Here is a 17,033-nt window from a genome sequence, read left to right on the forward strand (position 1 = left end):
ATTAGCATTTATTACCACTGAGAAGCCTATATTTAATGAATGCTGTAGGCCACACCATTAGTTTATAAACGAGTTATTAGTTTATAAACGAGTCTTTCTGACAGTGTATTTTTCTTTACTCTGGTTTTAAAAGCCTTTTTTCAAAGGCTTCCTTTGTAACATAACTGTATAATATAGCTGAAAACCCTAGAACTTAATCTGAAGGGACCATTGTGATCAGTTTGTTACATGGAATAGATCAACTGTACGATGAACTTCATTTGGTGATATCGTGAATGTTTATATAAAAGTTATTAGAACTGCGGTTTCCATTAAGGAGAAAATTTGATGTTACTGTGTACAATAAGTGCTAGCTTCCTTCCCACCATACCTTAGTTTTTCCAAAGCTTTTGTGTTTTGAACTTCAGAGTTTGGTGTTTTGTTGGTCCCATCCGTCGGTCCCCATCCCGCACACCCCACCCTGCTGCTCAAGGATGTCTGCTTGATTCAGATGAGCATTTTCATTTTGCTCTAAGAGGATACTCCTCTTTCTGCTTTTTTAAATCATCTCTGCTCGCATATAAAAGGAAAATGAAAGGACAAAGGGATTCAAATACTAAACCAAACTTCATCTTCAAATTTATGCTTTATTTTCACTAAAGAAATGTGTGAAATTATTCAGTGTTTCATGATAGCTGCTGGATTCTGCATACTTTTAGAAGCTTGCCTCAAAACACTTGATGTTTCCATTGGCAAAAGACAAGTTATCCTAAGTAACAAGCTTTGAGGCTTTTCTTTAAATAGCCATGAAAGAAACATTCTTTTCCATGATGAGTTATCTTAATAGAGGTTGATACTCTTAACAGTCAGAATGTCTATGAAGTGTTTTTTAATTTACATGTCTGAAATAAATTTAAACTCAAATATTACTTATATAAATAAAGAATATATAGGGATTGTTTAAGTACAGGAATTATAGGAATACAGAAAGATGAAAATGTGTTCTGCTTTTTGATCCAGTAATGTTTTTTTAATTCCACAGTGTTCAATAGATGTAAGGTCAATTAAGATAATGTTTTCATAGGACAAAATATGTGATTGCTTAGTGGAAGAAACCATTCAAACTTCAACTAAATGTTGTATGATTTTTGTTTGCTGTAATAAATGCTTGAGACTTCCAGTGAAAAGTTGCTGTCTAGTAAGAGTACGTCTAGTTATCTTTCAGTATTTAAATGATATTTTGCAGCCTTGACAGGCTTATGTTTGTAGCAGTAAAAAGCACTTGAGAAAATAGTGTGTGATTAAATGAAGATAAAGATTATTTAAAAAATGAGGCTTGTGGTGTGATTTGATGTGTGCATATCAAATTTTTTTTCAGATTCAGGCCATCAAGATGATGGTTCGATGGTTGCTAGGAATGAAGAACAACCACAGCAAGTCAGGAACTTCTACTCTGAGGTTGCTAACAACAATACTACACAGTGATGGAGATTTAACAGAGCAGGGGAAAATTAGGTATGTAACAGAGGGTAACATTTTGATGTCTGTGATGATGCAGTGGGGAGAGTTTTAGTCAAAGTAATACTTAAACTATTCTGTTAGACTGCTTAACAGTTTATACATCTTACTATGTAAGAACTAATGGTAAGCTTGGCTGGATTCCTTCATAAGTTTGCTGAGTCTCAGTTTTCTTAACACTGTAGATATAGCTGTATTTTAATGGTTTTATCTTCTTGGTTTTGTCACCTTTGTTCTATCTCTTTCTTCAAAGAGCCATTACTCATATTGCAAGAATAAACTGTCTAATTTCCCCTTTCCCACTGAAAATTGGTTTTAATTTTTTATGCAGCTTGCTCTTCCTGATGTACCAATTGTTGTGTATGCCAAAGGCCGATAGGCAGGCTTTCTAATAAAAAATAATAGCATGTTGCAGTAAACCAGGTGGGAATAGCTTGTACATAAGACATTTCTGCTTGAATGCAGACTTTAATCCCTTGAGGCCTCTAAAGTGAAAGGAAGAGGGAAATGTGTAAAAAGGATTAAGACTCAATAAATAATTTACCTTTTAGGTCATTGTTAGACAGCTTATTTGTTTTTCTGGGTATCTTCTTAATCCTCTGTGGTAGGGGAGGTGACAAGCTGTCAGCCACTATTGCTTGCCAAACATTGAAAATTTATGTCTGCAAAAGCCATTAGGGGCACGGGTGCATTGTGCCAGTAGGAGTGAAAAGGCTTTAATTTTGGGGTAGAGTTTAATGTTATACAGTGATTATGCAGATAGAACCTATGTTGTATATGCAAAATTGCAAACCTGAGGATTGTCTAGTATGTTACATTTGTAGCAGCTGTGTAGCTTTTCTTAAAGTTCCTCGTAAAGAATTGTTTCATAGTTTTAAATTCTGTTATATGACCATTCATGGCAGATGCTAGGGAGTTAAGTGGCAGTAAGTTGTTAGCTTTTCAGCATAACTGCTCAGAGCATATTGTTGGCTTATCCAGTAGTTTGTGAATATACCAGTTCTGTAGGTCCTGTGTGTTTTCATGCTTGGAGTGATGATTCCTTACTGTGCATGTTTTAGAAACTTAATTTTCCCACTCTTTTTGTACTCAAAACTATAAATAATAATAGAAACTGTATATAATGATGTAGTCAGTTCTCCATTATTAAAGTTAATGGAGGGCTGGGGATACTTTTAGGGGATGGAGAATGCTGCAATGATATGTGAGGTTTCTCTGTGTTAAAGGCAACCCTTCAACCCCAGAGCTTGGAGCTCTGCCTGGGGATGGATGGTAAGCCAACTGAGATCTTATGGGTTAGGATTAAAGAGCAAACTGGTATGGGTGACATTGTTGTGGGTGTCTGCTGTAGGCCCCCTGACCAGGAAGAGTAAGTGGATGAGGCCCTCTATGAACAGCTAGAACCAACTTCATGTTTGCAGGCCTTGGCCCTCATGGGGGACTTCAACCACTCCAATACTTGCTGGAGGAGCAACACAGCAGCACATTAACAATCTGGGCGCTTCCTGGAGCGCATTAATGACAACTTCCTGACACAAGTAATAGAGGAGCCAATGAGGAGAGGTGCTCTGCTGGACCTCATACTCACCAACAAGGAGGGACTTGTTTGGGGGTGTGAAGGTTGAAGGTAGCCTTGGCTATAAGGACCATAAGATGGTGGAGTTCAGAATTCTGAGGGCAGCAAGGAGGGCAAAAAGCAAGATCACAGTGCTGGACTTCAGGAGAACGGACTTGGGCCTCTTCAATGATCTGCTTAGTACAGTCCCATTGCATAAGGCCCTGGAGGGAAGAGAGACCCAAGAAAGCAGTTAGTTAGTATTCAAGCATTATCTCCTCTAAGCTCAACAGTGGTCAAAGCAGAAGGCCAGGCAAATACTTCAGCAGACCTGTGTGGATGAGCAAGGAGCTCCTGGCAAAACTCAAACACAAAAGGAGGGATTGAAAGCAGCCCTACGGAGAAGGACTTGGGGCTACTGGTGGATGAAAAGCTGGAGCTGGAGACCAAGGGAAAGTCTGGAGCAAGGAAGATATACCCTTGGGGGAAGAAGATCAGGTTAGAGAATACTTAAGCAAACTGGACATGCATAAGTCCATGATCCTTGACGGGATGCACCCATGAGTGTTGAGGGAGCTGGCAGATGTCATTGTGAGGCCACTCTTGATCCTCTTTGAATGATTGTGGTGATTGGTACAGGTGCCTGAAGACTGGAGGAAAGCAAATGTCTCCCCTCTCTTCAAAAAGGACAGGAAGGTGGACCCAGAGAACTAACTACAGGCCAGTCAGCCTCACCTTAATCCCTGAGAAGGTGATGGAACACCTGGGCTCTCCCCAGTACAAGAGAGATGTGGAGCTACTGGAATGAGCCCACCATAGGGCTACAAAGATGCTTAAGGAATTGGACAATCTGATGGATGAGGAAAGGCTGAGAGAGCTGGGAGTGTTCAGCCTAGGGAAGAAAAGGCTCAGTGGGGATCTCATAAGTCTGTATAAATAACTGAACAGAGGGTGTATAGAAGATGGAGTCAGGCTCTTCTTAGTGGTGTGCAGTGACAGGACGAGAGGCCATGGGCACAAACTGAAATACAGGAGGTTCTGTCTGAACACAAGGAAACACTTTTTCACTGTGAGGGTGACTGAGCACTGGCACAGGTTGCCCAGAGAGGTTGTGGAGTTTACATCCTTAGAGATCTTAAAAAGCCATATGGACACTGTCCTGGGCAGCTTGCTCTTGGTGACCCTGCTTGAGCAGAGGCGTTAGGCTACATGACCTGTAGAGGTCCCTTCCGACTGTAACTGTTCTGTAATTTCCAGTATTGCATTTTGGGAAGGCTCCAAGCTGCAACTAGGGCAGATCTCCTTTTCTCTGTTTGTGTGAGCTATACAGCCTATGCTTTCAAAACCTGAAGCAGAGGAGATGATGTTTCAGGTGCATTAGTTCTGCACTAGAGCTTGCTGGTATCTCGCTGACACTTCCTGACCTTTATTCTTCACCCTTTGAGAACACAATGAGGTATCTTCTTTCTGGCAGTGCTTACTGCGTCCCTGCTGTGCTCCTTCCAAATTAGGGCAAGCTTTGGAAAGAGTAAAATTGTCTATTCAGTACAGAACACAATCTTTTAAACTGTACTTGATCTGATGTCATTCTGTGTAGAGTCAATTTTTGCGTTTGTCTTGCATTTGTCGTTTAAACAGTCTACAATTTACCAAAGGTAATTGAATTAACTGAAAATGGCAGGGTTTAGGAGCCATTTGATCTCATGTAGGCCATTGGTCATGTTGTAATCATCTTGGTGTTATTGTCCTCATTAGCCATAAAAATGACTCTGTGCCTATGCCTCTTTAAATCTACAAACTGTATTGCTCAGTGACAGTGTGAGGGAATGGGATTTTTTTAAATTTCAAAGCATAGTTCAGCCTAGAGTGTCAGGTGAAGGCAAGGTCCCGCTTGGAAAACAAATAAACAAATCCCTACTCTTGTTCATCCTTCTCACTTTGAAGTAGTAGGATTGATGACTTTGTTGAATTGCTTTGAGATGTTAGCACATGTAGGTCAAACTCACCAGTGTCAGATTTTTTTAATATTGAATTTTGTCAATAAACAATATCTCAACTGTCCTCTCCAGGTCTTTATTTTTCATTTCATAAGTCGTAAACAGTCCTACAAATCTAAAAATCAGGATAGTACTAATTTTCTATTTGTGGTTAGGTAAAATAGCTAAGTTGAATCTTGCATGCCTTTGTAGTAGGATTTAAATTTTAATCTATGCTAAGCATAAAATGAGATTATTTCAGTATCAGAGGACACTAGCTGTTGCTGAAAGTATTGATATTAGATATGAACCTGAATTGAGGTTTTTTCTGAGATGCTATCTGCATTGTCTTTAAACTGAAGCTTACCAAGAGAAAATTACTTAAAAACTTTGGAGTTTAGAACTTCATGGTTCTGTGCTGTAGATAATTTGCTACACCATCTGATATGCAACATTTTCAGAGGTTGTATTCAAAAGACACTTTTTATTCCATGAAACATGGAAAATGCTTAGAAAATTAGACACTGGGATTTATCCTCTGGAGTAGAAGAAAAAATGTTAACTGCTAGTTTGTGAAGTGAGAAGATGATTATGCACCAGATATGTTTTCAAGATGCATTTATTTGGATTATTTTTGTGCAGCCCACCACCTTAATTAAGTCTGTGTTTTGTACTTGATAACATCTTTCCATGTGGTTGTGCTTTTGTTCTCATTTCAAACATCTGGTCTTCAGCATTGGCATTTAAGAACTAGATGTTATCATGTTAATCTTCATGCCTTGTTTGAAAGTTAGTGCAGCTTTTGTCCTGTCACTTGGTTGCTCGTGATCTATTTGGGTTTTTTGGAAATGTTGTAGTTTCCATAAAATACTGAGGTGTTTATAAAGCCTAATTAGATAAATGTTAAGGTTTAAGCTCTTTAGTAGGTATTTTTATCATGCAGTCTGTGTTTAATAATATCTTTTTATCTCATTCCTTAAATGCTTTGTACAGTTTTCACGATAATGGATTTAAGACTAGTGTTTGCTCTTCCTAAGGATAAAGGGCAAATGATTAAGAAGTTAAACAATTTTTGTCCTGCTTAAATAAATAATTATTTCTAAATAAGAATACGACTTGATTCCTGCTCCAAGTTATCAAAGGAAAAAGCTGTACTTACTACTAATGAATAGAATTCGTTTGTGTTTTATGTGAGAGATGCATAAAACTTCTTAGTTCTTTTGTGTTTGATCCGAAGAAAGGCAGAAGTAATACATTTTACCGAAATAAATTTTCTAAGAACAGTGGAAGTTTATTAATGCACACATCAAGTGGATATCAGTTTGCAAAGCTCATGTGAAGATGCTTTTGGTATTCTGATAACTTTTGTAAATATGGTTGTAGGTTACAGACAAAAACATTCATCTTTTGATATGAAAATCAGCAAATGGCTGGAGTGTTTTCCTAGTCGGGAGTGCAATTTGGGCATTCAAGTCAAATAATACCTTCAGCATGTTGAAAATTTTTTTCACTTGCTAAATCCTTTTTGCTGTTGTCTTAAAAATACAATTCACTTAATCACCTATCATAATATCTAATTAATCTTAATATATGTTGACTTGCAGCATGGATTTTGAGCTACCGTTGCTAGAAAAATGTTGGCAACTTTGGGGACTAGAAATGGGCTACTTCTTTGGCAGGAACCCCTTGCCGAAGGAAAACCAGCATGCTGAACAAAAGTATCTTACAGGCTAAATGAGGTCTCTGAGGGGCAATTTGGACTGTGCTGGTCCAGTGCACAGCTAAAATGGTTTCACACCCATGTGGAACTTTTAGGAAGTTCCAAGGAATATTTTTCATTGCTAATTTGGCGCAAGGTAATAGGTATGTGGTAATAGGCTGTGAAATGTGGTGACATGGAAACTACTTTTGGTTTAAAGTTACTTCTGCTGTTGATTTGGGGGAGTGGGAATGGTGAAGTACATGGAAACTTTTCCTTCTTTTTAAAGTACCTGTTTTTCAGCAATACAAACTTATTGGGATTCAATTAAGTCAAATAATTACATAATTTTTTACTAATTAACTTTCATAATCCATGTGCTTGTTTTTCAGTAAACCTGATATGTCTCGATTGAGGCTGGCTGCAGGGAATGCTATTGTGAAGTTGGCACAAGAACCTTGTTACCATGAAATCATCACCTTAGAACAGTACCAGCTGTGTGCACTAGCCATAAATGTAAGGAAATTAGGTGGGACTTGTGGGTTATCAGCAAATGTATGACTATATATGTTGTCTGTTCTGTATGTTGTGTATACTTCTGCTAATCTGACTTCATGCAAAATGTTCAGCCTTGGCATGAATTTATTTTCCAACTACATAATCCTGAAAACTCATTTTGCGTCAGAATTAGATCTGTAGTACTGGGCTGCCCAGTGGGGGAATGCTAACTTGAAGTAGTGAAATGTTAGAATATTGATAAACCAAGGAATTCAGTATTGATTTAAAGTAATACCCCAGCTGCATTAGACATTATTAGAAGTTGAAATGAGATGACATAAAGTATCTTGGACTGTGGTGACAACAGTGACCTTGGTTTCTTGATACCCGAGTAGAATACATTTGCAACGCAGAGATCTGCAAAGATAGTTCACATCCTTTAAATATTAGAAGAGATAGGGAGAGATTTCTCAGTAGATGTTGGAATTTTCATCCTTAATTTCTGCCTGTGAGCCCAAAGTAGCAGAAAGGAAATAACTTTCAAATTGTACGTAGAGATATAGACATCCTCTGTGTTCCTGTCTTGTAGACTTAACAAATTCTACAGAAATTGATTCCCACCCCAAGAGTGAGGCGATCATGGAGGGACTCATGTTGGTGTTACTTGTGTAACTGCTGGTATTTTCCTGACTTTACAAAAGTCAAGGAATCCTCTGGAAGTAATCCTTTCCAGAATATATCTTCAGTAATAATGATACTGCATTCTAGACCTTAATTCCTGTGACTGGCTAAAGCTTTAAAAGCTGCAACCCATTTTAAATGTCAGGAGATTTGAAAATGGCATTTAATGTTAGAAAATACAAAGTATAACCCTGCGTGGATATTTTTTATTTTCATATAGAGTATCTTTTTAATTTTTTTAATTGTTTAGAGTTGGGTCCAGTTAGGTTAGAGAAAAACATTCATATACCAGAGTAAGACAGTCTGTATTAGGCTTGTGTATTGTTTGAACAATGTTTACATGGAGTTTAATCTTCTGTGTTCCTATGGAAAGGAGCCCTTACTCAGTTCCCAAATGCTATGAAAAACAAGTAATTTTAAGTTTTGTTTCACTTCTCTTAAAGAGATGAAATCTAACAAAAATGCAGCAGAAACTCAGTGGTAGTAACTGAAGGTCTTTACACCCAAAGCGAGGACTGATACTTTTCAGTCTTCCTATTCGAAAACCTAATAGAAATGTTAGTTTTGTGTCAAGATGAGTTTTAAGGATTTTTACAATTCAGAGCAAAATTAGTAGAGAGCCACTTACTGTAATGACAAATAAGATCTGTCTCTGTTCCGGAAAGGATACTCCAGCTGGATGATGTCGTGCCAGACTAGCCTTGCCAATAGAGTATTTATATGTTCTGTTCTCTTTTGATCCCAGTGATCAAAATCTGTTCATTTCTTCAGTCATTTCCCTCCTGTGGCAAATTTTTGGTTTTTTTTGCAAATGTTAACCTTGCAGTTCTCCTCTATGAGAATTTTGCCTTCATGGTTTTGCCTCTCTTTTCAATACATTACAGGCAAGCTCCTTGCCTTCCATTTCATTGCTCTCTCTCACTTTCTTTTTTGCTTCTTATTTTCCAGCTGTATCAGTCTTAACTGCTTGTAGATATTGATAACAGATGTATTGTCACCTTTTTTTGCTCTCTTTGGGTCTAATGCTTACCTCTCAATTTTCAAAAGGGAATTTTGGGAGATGAGATTTAAAGTAGAAGAACATAATAGGGTCATCAGCATTTATAAACAAGTTAGTATCATATCTTACTATAGAATCATAGAATAGTTTGGGTTGAAAGGGACCTCTAAAGATCATCCCATTTTAACCTCCCTGCAGTGGGCAGGGACATCTTCCACTAGATCAGGTTGCTCAAAGCCCCATCCAACCTGACCTTGAACACTTCCAATGATGGGGCATCCACAACTTCACTGGGCAGCCTGTTCCAGTGTCCTGCCACCCTCACTGTAAAAACTTGCTTCCTTATGTCCAATCTAAGCCTACCCTCTTTCAGTTTAAAACTGTTGCCCCATGTCCTGTCACTACAGGCCTTGGTAAAAAGCCTGTCCCCGTCTTTCTTATAAGCCCTCTTTATATATTGAAAGGCCGCAATAAGGTCTCCCTGCAGCCTTCTCTTCTCCAGGCTGAATAACTCTCTCAGCCTTTCCTCGTAGGAGAGGTGTTCCATCCCTCTGACCACTTTTTGTGGCCCTCCTCTGGACCTGCTCTGACAGCTCCATGTCTGTCCTGTAATGGGGACCCCAGAGCTGGAGGCAGTACTCCAGGTGGGGTCTCACCAGAGCAGAGCAGAGGGGCAGAATCACCTCCTTTGACCCGCGGGCCATACTTCTTTTCATACAGCCCAGGATGCGAGTGGCCTTCTGGGCTGCGAGCGCACGTTGCTGGCTCATGTCCAGTTTTTCATCCACCAGTGTCCCTAAGTCCTTCTCTGCAGGGCTGCTCTCAATCCCTTCATCTCCCAGCCTGCATTGATACTGGGGATTGCCCTGACCCAGGTGCAGGACCTTGCACTTGGCCTTGTTGAGCTTCATAAGGTTCACATGGGCCTGCTCCTCAAGCCTGTCCAGGTCTCTCTGGGTGGCATCCCTTCCCTCTAGTGTGTCAACTGCAGCGCTTGGCTTGGTGTCATCCACAGACTTGCTGAGGGGTGTACTCAATCCTGCTGTCTGTGTCATTAATGAAGATATTGAACAGTACTGGTCCCAGTATTGACCTCTGAAGGACACCACTTGTTACTGATCTCCATTTGGAGATTAAGTTTTTGACTGCAATTTGTTGGACGTGGCCATCCAGCCAATTTCTTATCCGTCAAATAACCTACCTATGAAACCCATATCTCTCCAATTTAGAGACAAGAATGTGTGACACTGTGTCAAAGGCCTTACACAACTCCATGTAGATGACACCAGTTGCTCTTCCCTTATCCATCTATGCAGTCACTCCATTGTGAACGGCTATTAGATTAGTCAGGCATGATTTGTCCTTTGTGAAGCCATGTTGGTAGTCTGTAATTGCCTCCCTGTGGTTATCCATATGCCTTGACATGGCTTCCAGGAGAATTTGTTCCACTATAGTATCACTTTTGTCACTTTTTCTCCTTATTTATTGATATTTCTTTGCCTTTTTGTGACTTTCTTACTTGTTTACTAGAGTTTAGGTTGTAACCTCTGTCGGGACAGGAATTCTGCCTTTACTTTTCTCTGCAGCTCCTAATGGATTTTGAATACTTACGAATAACTTTTCTAGATCTTCTTGAGGTCTTCTGCAGTTTCCTTTCTCTCTGCCAGGCTACTGAGTTCAGATCCTCAGAGGCACAGTAACTGTAATGGTTTCAGTGACTTTTGCACTTATAAATGGTACTGTATTAATCTCCTATGGAAACCATCTGTATATTTTTTTTTGATATATTTGCATGTGTACATTTGCATACATAGATGTTTATGCTTAGAATGTGTAGTATTAGAATCCATTTCTTGATGGTAGACACTGATTGTTCTAAAAGTTTATTCATTCTTAACACTATCAAGTCTAGCCACAAATGAGGACATTCAAGTGACATCAAGGCCAACTTTAGTATTACATAATTTAATTTACAGCAAATTTTCTTTAAGTGGACACATCAGGAAGCAGATTAAACAAAAAGGAAAAGCTTAATTTTTAAGGTCTGTAATGGTTGCACAGGTTCTGTTATGGTTCTGTGCTGGCTATTTTTTTTTTTTTTTTTTTTTTTTGTCTGAGAATACCATTTTGTAATGTGGAATGATTAGAGCGCAAAATACATAATTAAGTGTTGTTGCTAATTGCTGTATTAAAGTTGCACTGGTAAACAGAGATTTTTTTTTTTTTTATGATTAAATGCATGTAATTTTAGTCATTTTAAAGTAAGTTATGTATGTGTTTGTCCAAACCTGTAAGCTCACCAGCAGACAAGTTCTTTGATCTGCAGAACAAACCTTGATGTCAGCGGAGCTTCATATTGAAATAGAGTAGAAAATAATTGAGCATGGTGTTAAGTACGTCAGTGTTTAACAGGCTTTAAAACCAGATTTAAGATCTAATAAGCTTTGCTGTTGAAAAAACAATTTTAATTGTATTTAGAATAAATCTTTTAGATTGCATGTTTCATTTGTTAAAATAAAAAAAAGAAAATCCCAAAGCTTTTTCAGTTTTCTTTGTCAACTTTGAGAATGTTTTAATTGTTTAAGCAAGACTTTGTCCATTTTCAAGAATGAGTTGTGTCCAAGAGGCACATGCTGCTTTACAATTTTTTTAAAATACTTTTAAATGGTGAACTTCTGATGAATTGGCATTAAATTCAGAGAAGTAGATATGTAAAATGGGGCTAATGTATGGGTTTTATTTGTATGCTATAAAAAGTGTAGAACTTGGTTGTTTGGTCCCCCTTCTTCTCAGTGAACTACTGTAACTGAGCTGAATTTAAGGTTATTCTCAATATTAAAAGATAAAGAAATAAAAATCATTCCAATTTGTGCCACGTAACACCATCAGTAACAACGAACTATATCTTTCTTTGTCCTCTGAGTCAAGGACATGCTTCCTTCTCAATATAGCAACTAGGCACCGGTCTCTTCTAAGCTTTCCAGAGGCTTTAGACTTCAGATGTTACTAAGCAGGAAAAGAGGGGCTATATCTTAGCCTTCTGCTGGGGAGTGGATTTGCTATAAAGAGGCAGTAGATCTTGAGTAGGTCTCATGGTTTGGGTTTGTGGTCTTGGGTTGCTTCAGCTCTGGCTACAGCAGGCATTTCAGGGTTTCAGTCCATAGAGGAAGACTAAGGCTTGAAGCACAGAAGGGAAAATGGGGCTTGATGAATTTCCCTGGATTTAATTTTTGGGTGGAGGTAGAGGGAGGCTTGTTTTATCTAATACATGATCTCTTTTGAGATGATGCCATTTGCAAATTTAGCAGAGTTAATGTTACCAGTGGCTAGGTTTTGTCTCTGCACATCTTGTCGGCTGATAGCTGGAAACTCTTTTCAATTCCTTCTGGTTTCAAAACTGTGATTTCACTAAAATAGCTGTTTATTCCTGTTAATGTTTTTTTCTTCATATTTAGAGATAACAAATCTTTCCTCTTGACCTTTTTTTTTTTTGGCAGGTTAAATATGTCAAGCTGTTTTGGTGGCCTTGTTTACCTTATGCTTTTCTGTACATTTTCTTGTAACTGTTTTCTGCACCTGCTTCTGTTAACCTTCCTTGGCCTGTGTTACTAAATGGTTTGTGGTATATTGAATGGTGTCTTAAAGTATATAGGTTATTTTCATACAGAGAATTTTGAAGTTCATATCTTTTCTGGAAATACATTACTTAATAAATTGTAGAAGTACATTTGCCGCCTTCATATTATTTTACTTTGTGTTCTTTGGCAACTATTAGATGTGGGTTATTCTCTTCTGTGCTCAGTCATAGTTCATAGGTTTCCACAGTATAATGGAAATGCTTGGTACTCTCTTCAGCATTCGACCTTATCTGGTCATTCTGTTGAATTGTATTCGTTTTCTAATATTAATGGCTCGATGAAAATTTGTGTTGATTTTACTACTGTGATTTCACAGTGGTTACTGGTGGCTAAACACTGTTTCAGTGCAGATCTTTGACTTTGGCTTCACAAAGCAAGTGGTCCTATTGTAAACAATTTCATTAACTCCATGCCTCAATACTATGCTAAATTAGGCCTTGGGTCCTGAGTGTGATATCTTCCTGTAAGGTTTCTGAACCTTAACTCTTCTCCTGATCTTAAGGGAAGCTTCAACTGATTAATTCAATTTAATTGCTCTGAAATGGCATTAAAAATATTCTTACTATTCCTATATTTCTGTGGCTGCAATGTCTGAAATTGATTTTGGCATATTTACCCGGTCTTCCATGTTTTATTTCACAGTCTATATTACTTTTAGAAAAGTTTACTGTTACCTTTTTTGTTTTTGCCCTTTTTTTTTGTTTTTTTCCCAATAGGATGAATGTTACCAAGTGAGACAAATATTTGCTCAGAAACTTCACAAAGGCCTTTCTAGACTACGGCTGCCACTAGAATATATGGCTATTTGTGCACTGTGTGCAAAAGATCCAGTGAAAGAGAGAAGAGCTCATGCTAGGCAGTGCCTTGTGAAGAACATAAATGTCAGAAGGGAATATCTGAAGCAACATGCAGCAGTTAGTGGTAAGAGAATAGAAGTTGCTATTTGGTACAAGTGCTATAGTTCAAATGTACATGTGAGTAGATTGTGAAAATTTTGATGGTTTTCTGTTTTTGTGCATAGAATGGCTGTAAATTTCACTTAGAGGTATCTAATGAAAACTGAAAATAGAGTCCAGATTTTCTTCTGAATTTTTTAACAGGCATTTCTGAGATCTTTCAGTTTTGTTAAAAGCTGTGCAAATGCTTATGCCTAAGTATATTGGAAGTGAAGTAGTTTTACAAGGCAGTTATGTGTACTGTTTGAACTTAATGGTTAATTATGTTGTAAGTGAAGTGACGATGATTAATTTTAATTCAGTAATAAATAATATGCAAGCTTAATGACATAAATGCTGTACTAAATTGACTGTCTTTGCGCTGCTATATTGAGTAGCTTCTTATCTTGTCTTATGCTGGCAAAGGGCTATATTTGTAGGCACTTTAGGATGAGTTTATGTAATTCTTTCTTCCCAGTGACAGCAGTCTGATCATGGGAATGCTTTGTAAGGTATTACAGACTAATGTTAGCTGTTTTTCTTCTATAAAATCACTCCTTTTCCCTTTTGACTTACTCAAAGCTACACACATACAGTATGACAACGCTGATATACGGTCATAGGAAAAAGCAAACCTTTATGAAGAGCTATGGGCATTTTGAATAAGAGTTTTTGAAAGTTTTATTTCTTTAAAAGATTACTGATGGTTTGGCGTTTGTGACGTGAAGTGGATTTTTTCATCTCCTCTTAGGATAGACCAGACTTGTTTTGTGAATCTGATCTCACAGATGCTGTCAGATAACTGATCTTCTTCTGTATTTATGAATCACAGACTTTATATTAGCCATGTCAGTCTGTGTGTGCCTTAGTCCCCTTAGACTTTGATCACAGAATGAGTCTGCAGAGAAATCCTTTTGTGTATTGTTAATTAGATTTAAAAAAGAAAAAAAGAAGAGCAGTGCTTTTGTCCCTCCTCGATAACGTGTAAAAAAGAAAAATGCATTGAGCAAATGCCTTTAAGTCACCCCAAGACTATTCCCCTTGAAAGTTGAAAACTCTTTTTAGTTATATAGGAGGAAAGTATAAGAATTCTTATATGAGTACAAGTAATTGCTGATTTCCTAACTATATTAAGATAGATGCTGCAAAGCTACTATCAAAAAACTGTAGAAGAAATGAAGAGGAGCCTAGGTGTGTGTGATTCTTTCTATCCAGTACAACCTCAAAGTGTGCCTGAATTTTTTTTTTTTTTTTTCCTTGCTGAAAGACTTACCTTGAGTGATGCCATTGATTTGATATGTACTATAATCCATGAGGAGTCTGGCTTAAATATAGATTGCAGGATTTTTTGAGGATTACAATGTTAACTTTGTAACATTCAGATCTACTAGTCTGAGCTTTTAACAAAAAAAATATGTCTTGAACTGTTTAAATCTTAAAAAATCATTATTGCAGTAGTACAGCTGAAGCTCAGTTCTGGTAAGATCATACTATTTAAATGTGTATGTGTCTCCCTCTGTCATTCTCCCTACTGGCCATGCAGTAACTCAGGGTAGTAATGACAATAGTGCCTCCATTGAAAAGCTTCCACAAAAAACTAGAGCAGAGAATCTGCATCTTTGATTAATGCAGCTATTTTTCTGAATCTATAAATGTGTGATTTTAGTGATATGTTTTTTTTCTTGAAAACTTGGTACAGGTGAGGAGGATATCTTTCAGATATCTTGGGGGATTTCAGCATTTGTTGAAAAGATGGTAAACTTCTGTATACCGCGCCTAAGGAAAACTTCCGAAGGACTGGTACCAGACAGTAAAATGCCTCTTTCCTCCACACTGACCTTTTACAGGCTGGCAGGAATTACTCTCAGGCCTCTTAAATTCTCTAAATGCTATTCAGAGTAGAAGCCATGCAAGAAGGGACTTATTTTGATTGTGTATCTGTTACTAGTTTCATCTGGGTAGAGATTTGTGTCCTACATAGGAATCTTTGTTTTCTAAGGCTGGGCTTTTACTTGCAAGTCAGTAAGTGGAAAAATTACAAGAGTAAAGATTAGGTTTTTTTAATAAGTTTCTTTCCAAAATGTTCATAAAGGCCTGACCTGAGGGTTTTTGGCACATTCTAGTTTCGAGTGCTGGTAGTTCATGTCCATAAAGCCACCCCACATTTTGGGTTGTGTCTGTTCATTAGAGATGAGGAAAGAATGTGTAAATACTATTTTTTGCATGACAGGGGTTAAATATGTGTCAATGTTTGTCCTTTTCCTGTTTTGTTTGGATCTAGTTCACTTTGTTTTCCAGACCCAGTTGGAATTACTACTATAGTTATATTAGAAATTGTACAAGGCAGGAAGTCAAACACTGAGTTCATGAGCTCTTGATGAGCATTCTATTGAAGTTGCTAATTAATACAAATAATAGCGGGTTGGTTTGCCTGGGACATGTCTAAGGCAAGCCAATTTTGCTAGTGTTCTGAAATCATAATTATGTTCTTTCTTCCCTGCCAAATCTTTTGTTTGTCTGTTTTTTGGTTTTTTGTTTGTTTGTTTAGTTACACGAACAGTGAAGGATGTTTTTAAGGTTAATAGTGGAAAGTCAATTGAAACACATTAAAAAAACTGCTTTGCAAAGTACAGTGTATTTCAATTACATAAATATAACTTGAAATAGAAAGAAATTGGGTGATTTTACTGTTTCTTTCAAACTTTATGATGGCTTACGGTCTAGGTAGTAGAGATATTGCTCTTCATAACTAACTGCATCAACTGCAATGGCTGTCTAAAGGTGTATCCTTGGAACTTGACAGCCCTATCTCTGTGGGCCTTTATTAATTTTGAATGCTTTCCTTACTGTTACGAATTAATCCAAATATTGTACGTCGGCTGTGCATTATCCCTATTTATGCAGACATTTAATAATGGGATAGATTGAGTAAGAAGACTTAATTATTTGGCAATTATTATATGGCAATTATTTAGTTAGTCTTGTGAAATCTACAGTAGTGATGTATTTTACTTTATGTACACAATATTTGTCAAGCACATCTCATATGAATACATATATTAGAGATAAAAATGTCAGTGTTCTAATGTATTTTAAAATAGTTTTCAGATATTATTATATATAATGATTTACAGATGTTTGGACTTTTACATAACCTAATATGGGATAGTTAAAAGCTTACTGAAAGAAGATTTTCCAGACTTGGTCGTGTCTTTCATGACCACTCATTAGCTCAAAAATGTGATTTTTCAAAAGCAGAGCCAGGAATTTCCCTCCTTCCTTCGCATGTACATTCAAGCATTTATCCATAGGCATGTTAATACTATGACCTTGTATTTGCCACAAGCACTCAAGATCAAATGTTTGTAACATAGTAATATACATAGAATACTAGCATGCCTTCCTTGCCTTTCGTCCTGCCTGTTGCACAGGTTTAATAACTTAGGTGTTCTGTGCATCCTCCAGTTCCTCTCAGTCATTAGGCTAAAGAAAGCAGTGTGGACGTTTTCTGCAAAACGCTTTTTGACTTTTGGTGTACAACTTGTCGTTTTGTT

General features: G+C 37.5%; 1 protein-coding gene across 3 annotated transcripts in view; it reads left to right on the forward strand.

Moving 5' to 3' along the window:
• Window positions 1-17,033, forward strand: part of PDS5B (PDS5 cohesin associated factor B) — a gene marked incomplete at its 5' end in the record, with an annotated part of 95,516 nt that overhangs the window by 57,997 nt on the left and 20,486 nt on the right. For all 3 annotated transcript variants that reach the window (XM_082335743.1, XM_082335744.1, XM_082335745.1), the window contains 3 exons: window positions 1,358-1,494; window positions 7,120-7,243; window positions 13,261-13,465. In XM_082335743.1, the coding sequence (XP_082191869.1) occupies window positions 1,358-1,494; window positions 7,120-7,243; window positions 13,261-13,465 (466 nt within the window). The remainder of the gene's footprint in view (window positions 1-1,357; window positions 1,495-7,119; window positions 7,244-13,260; window positions 13,466-17,033) is intronic.

Source organism: Platalea leucorodia (genome assembly GCF_965183815.1).
Source record: "Platalea leucorodia genome assembly, chromosome: 2".
Taxonomy (NCBI): Eukaryota; Metazoa; Chordata; class Aves; order Pelecaniformes; family Threskiornithidae; genus Platalea; species Platalea leucorodia.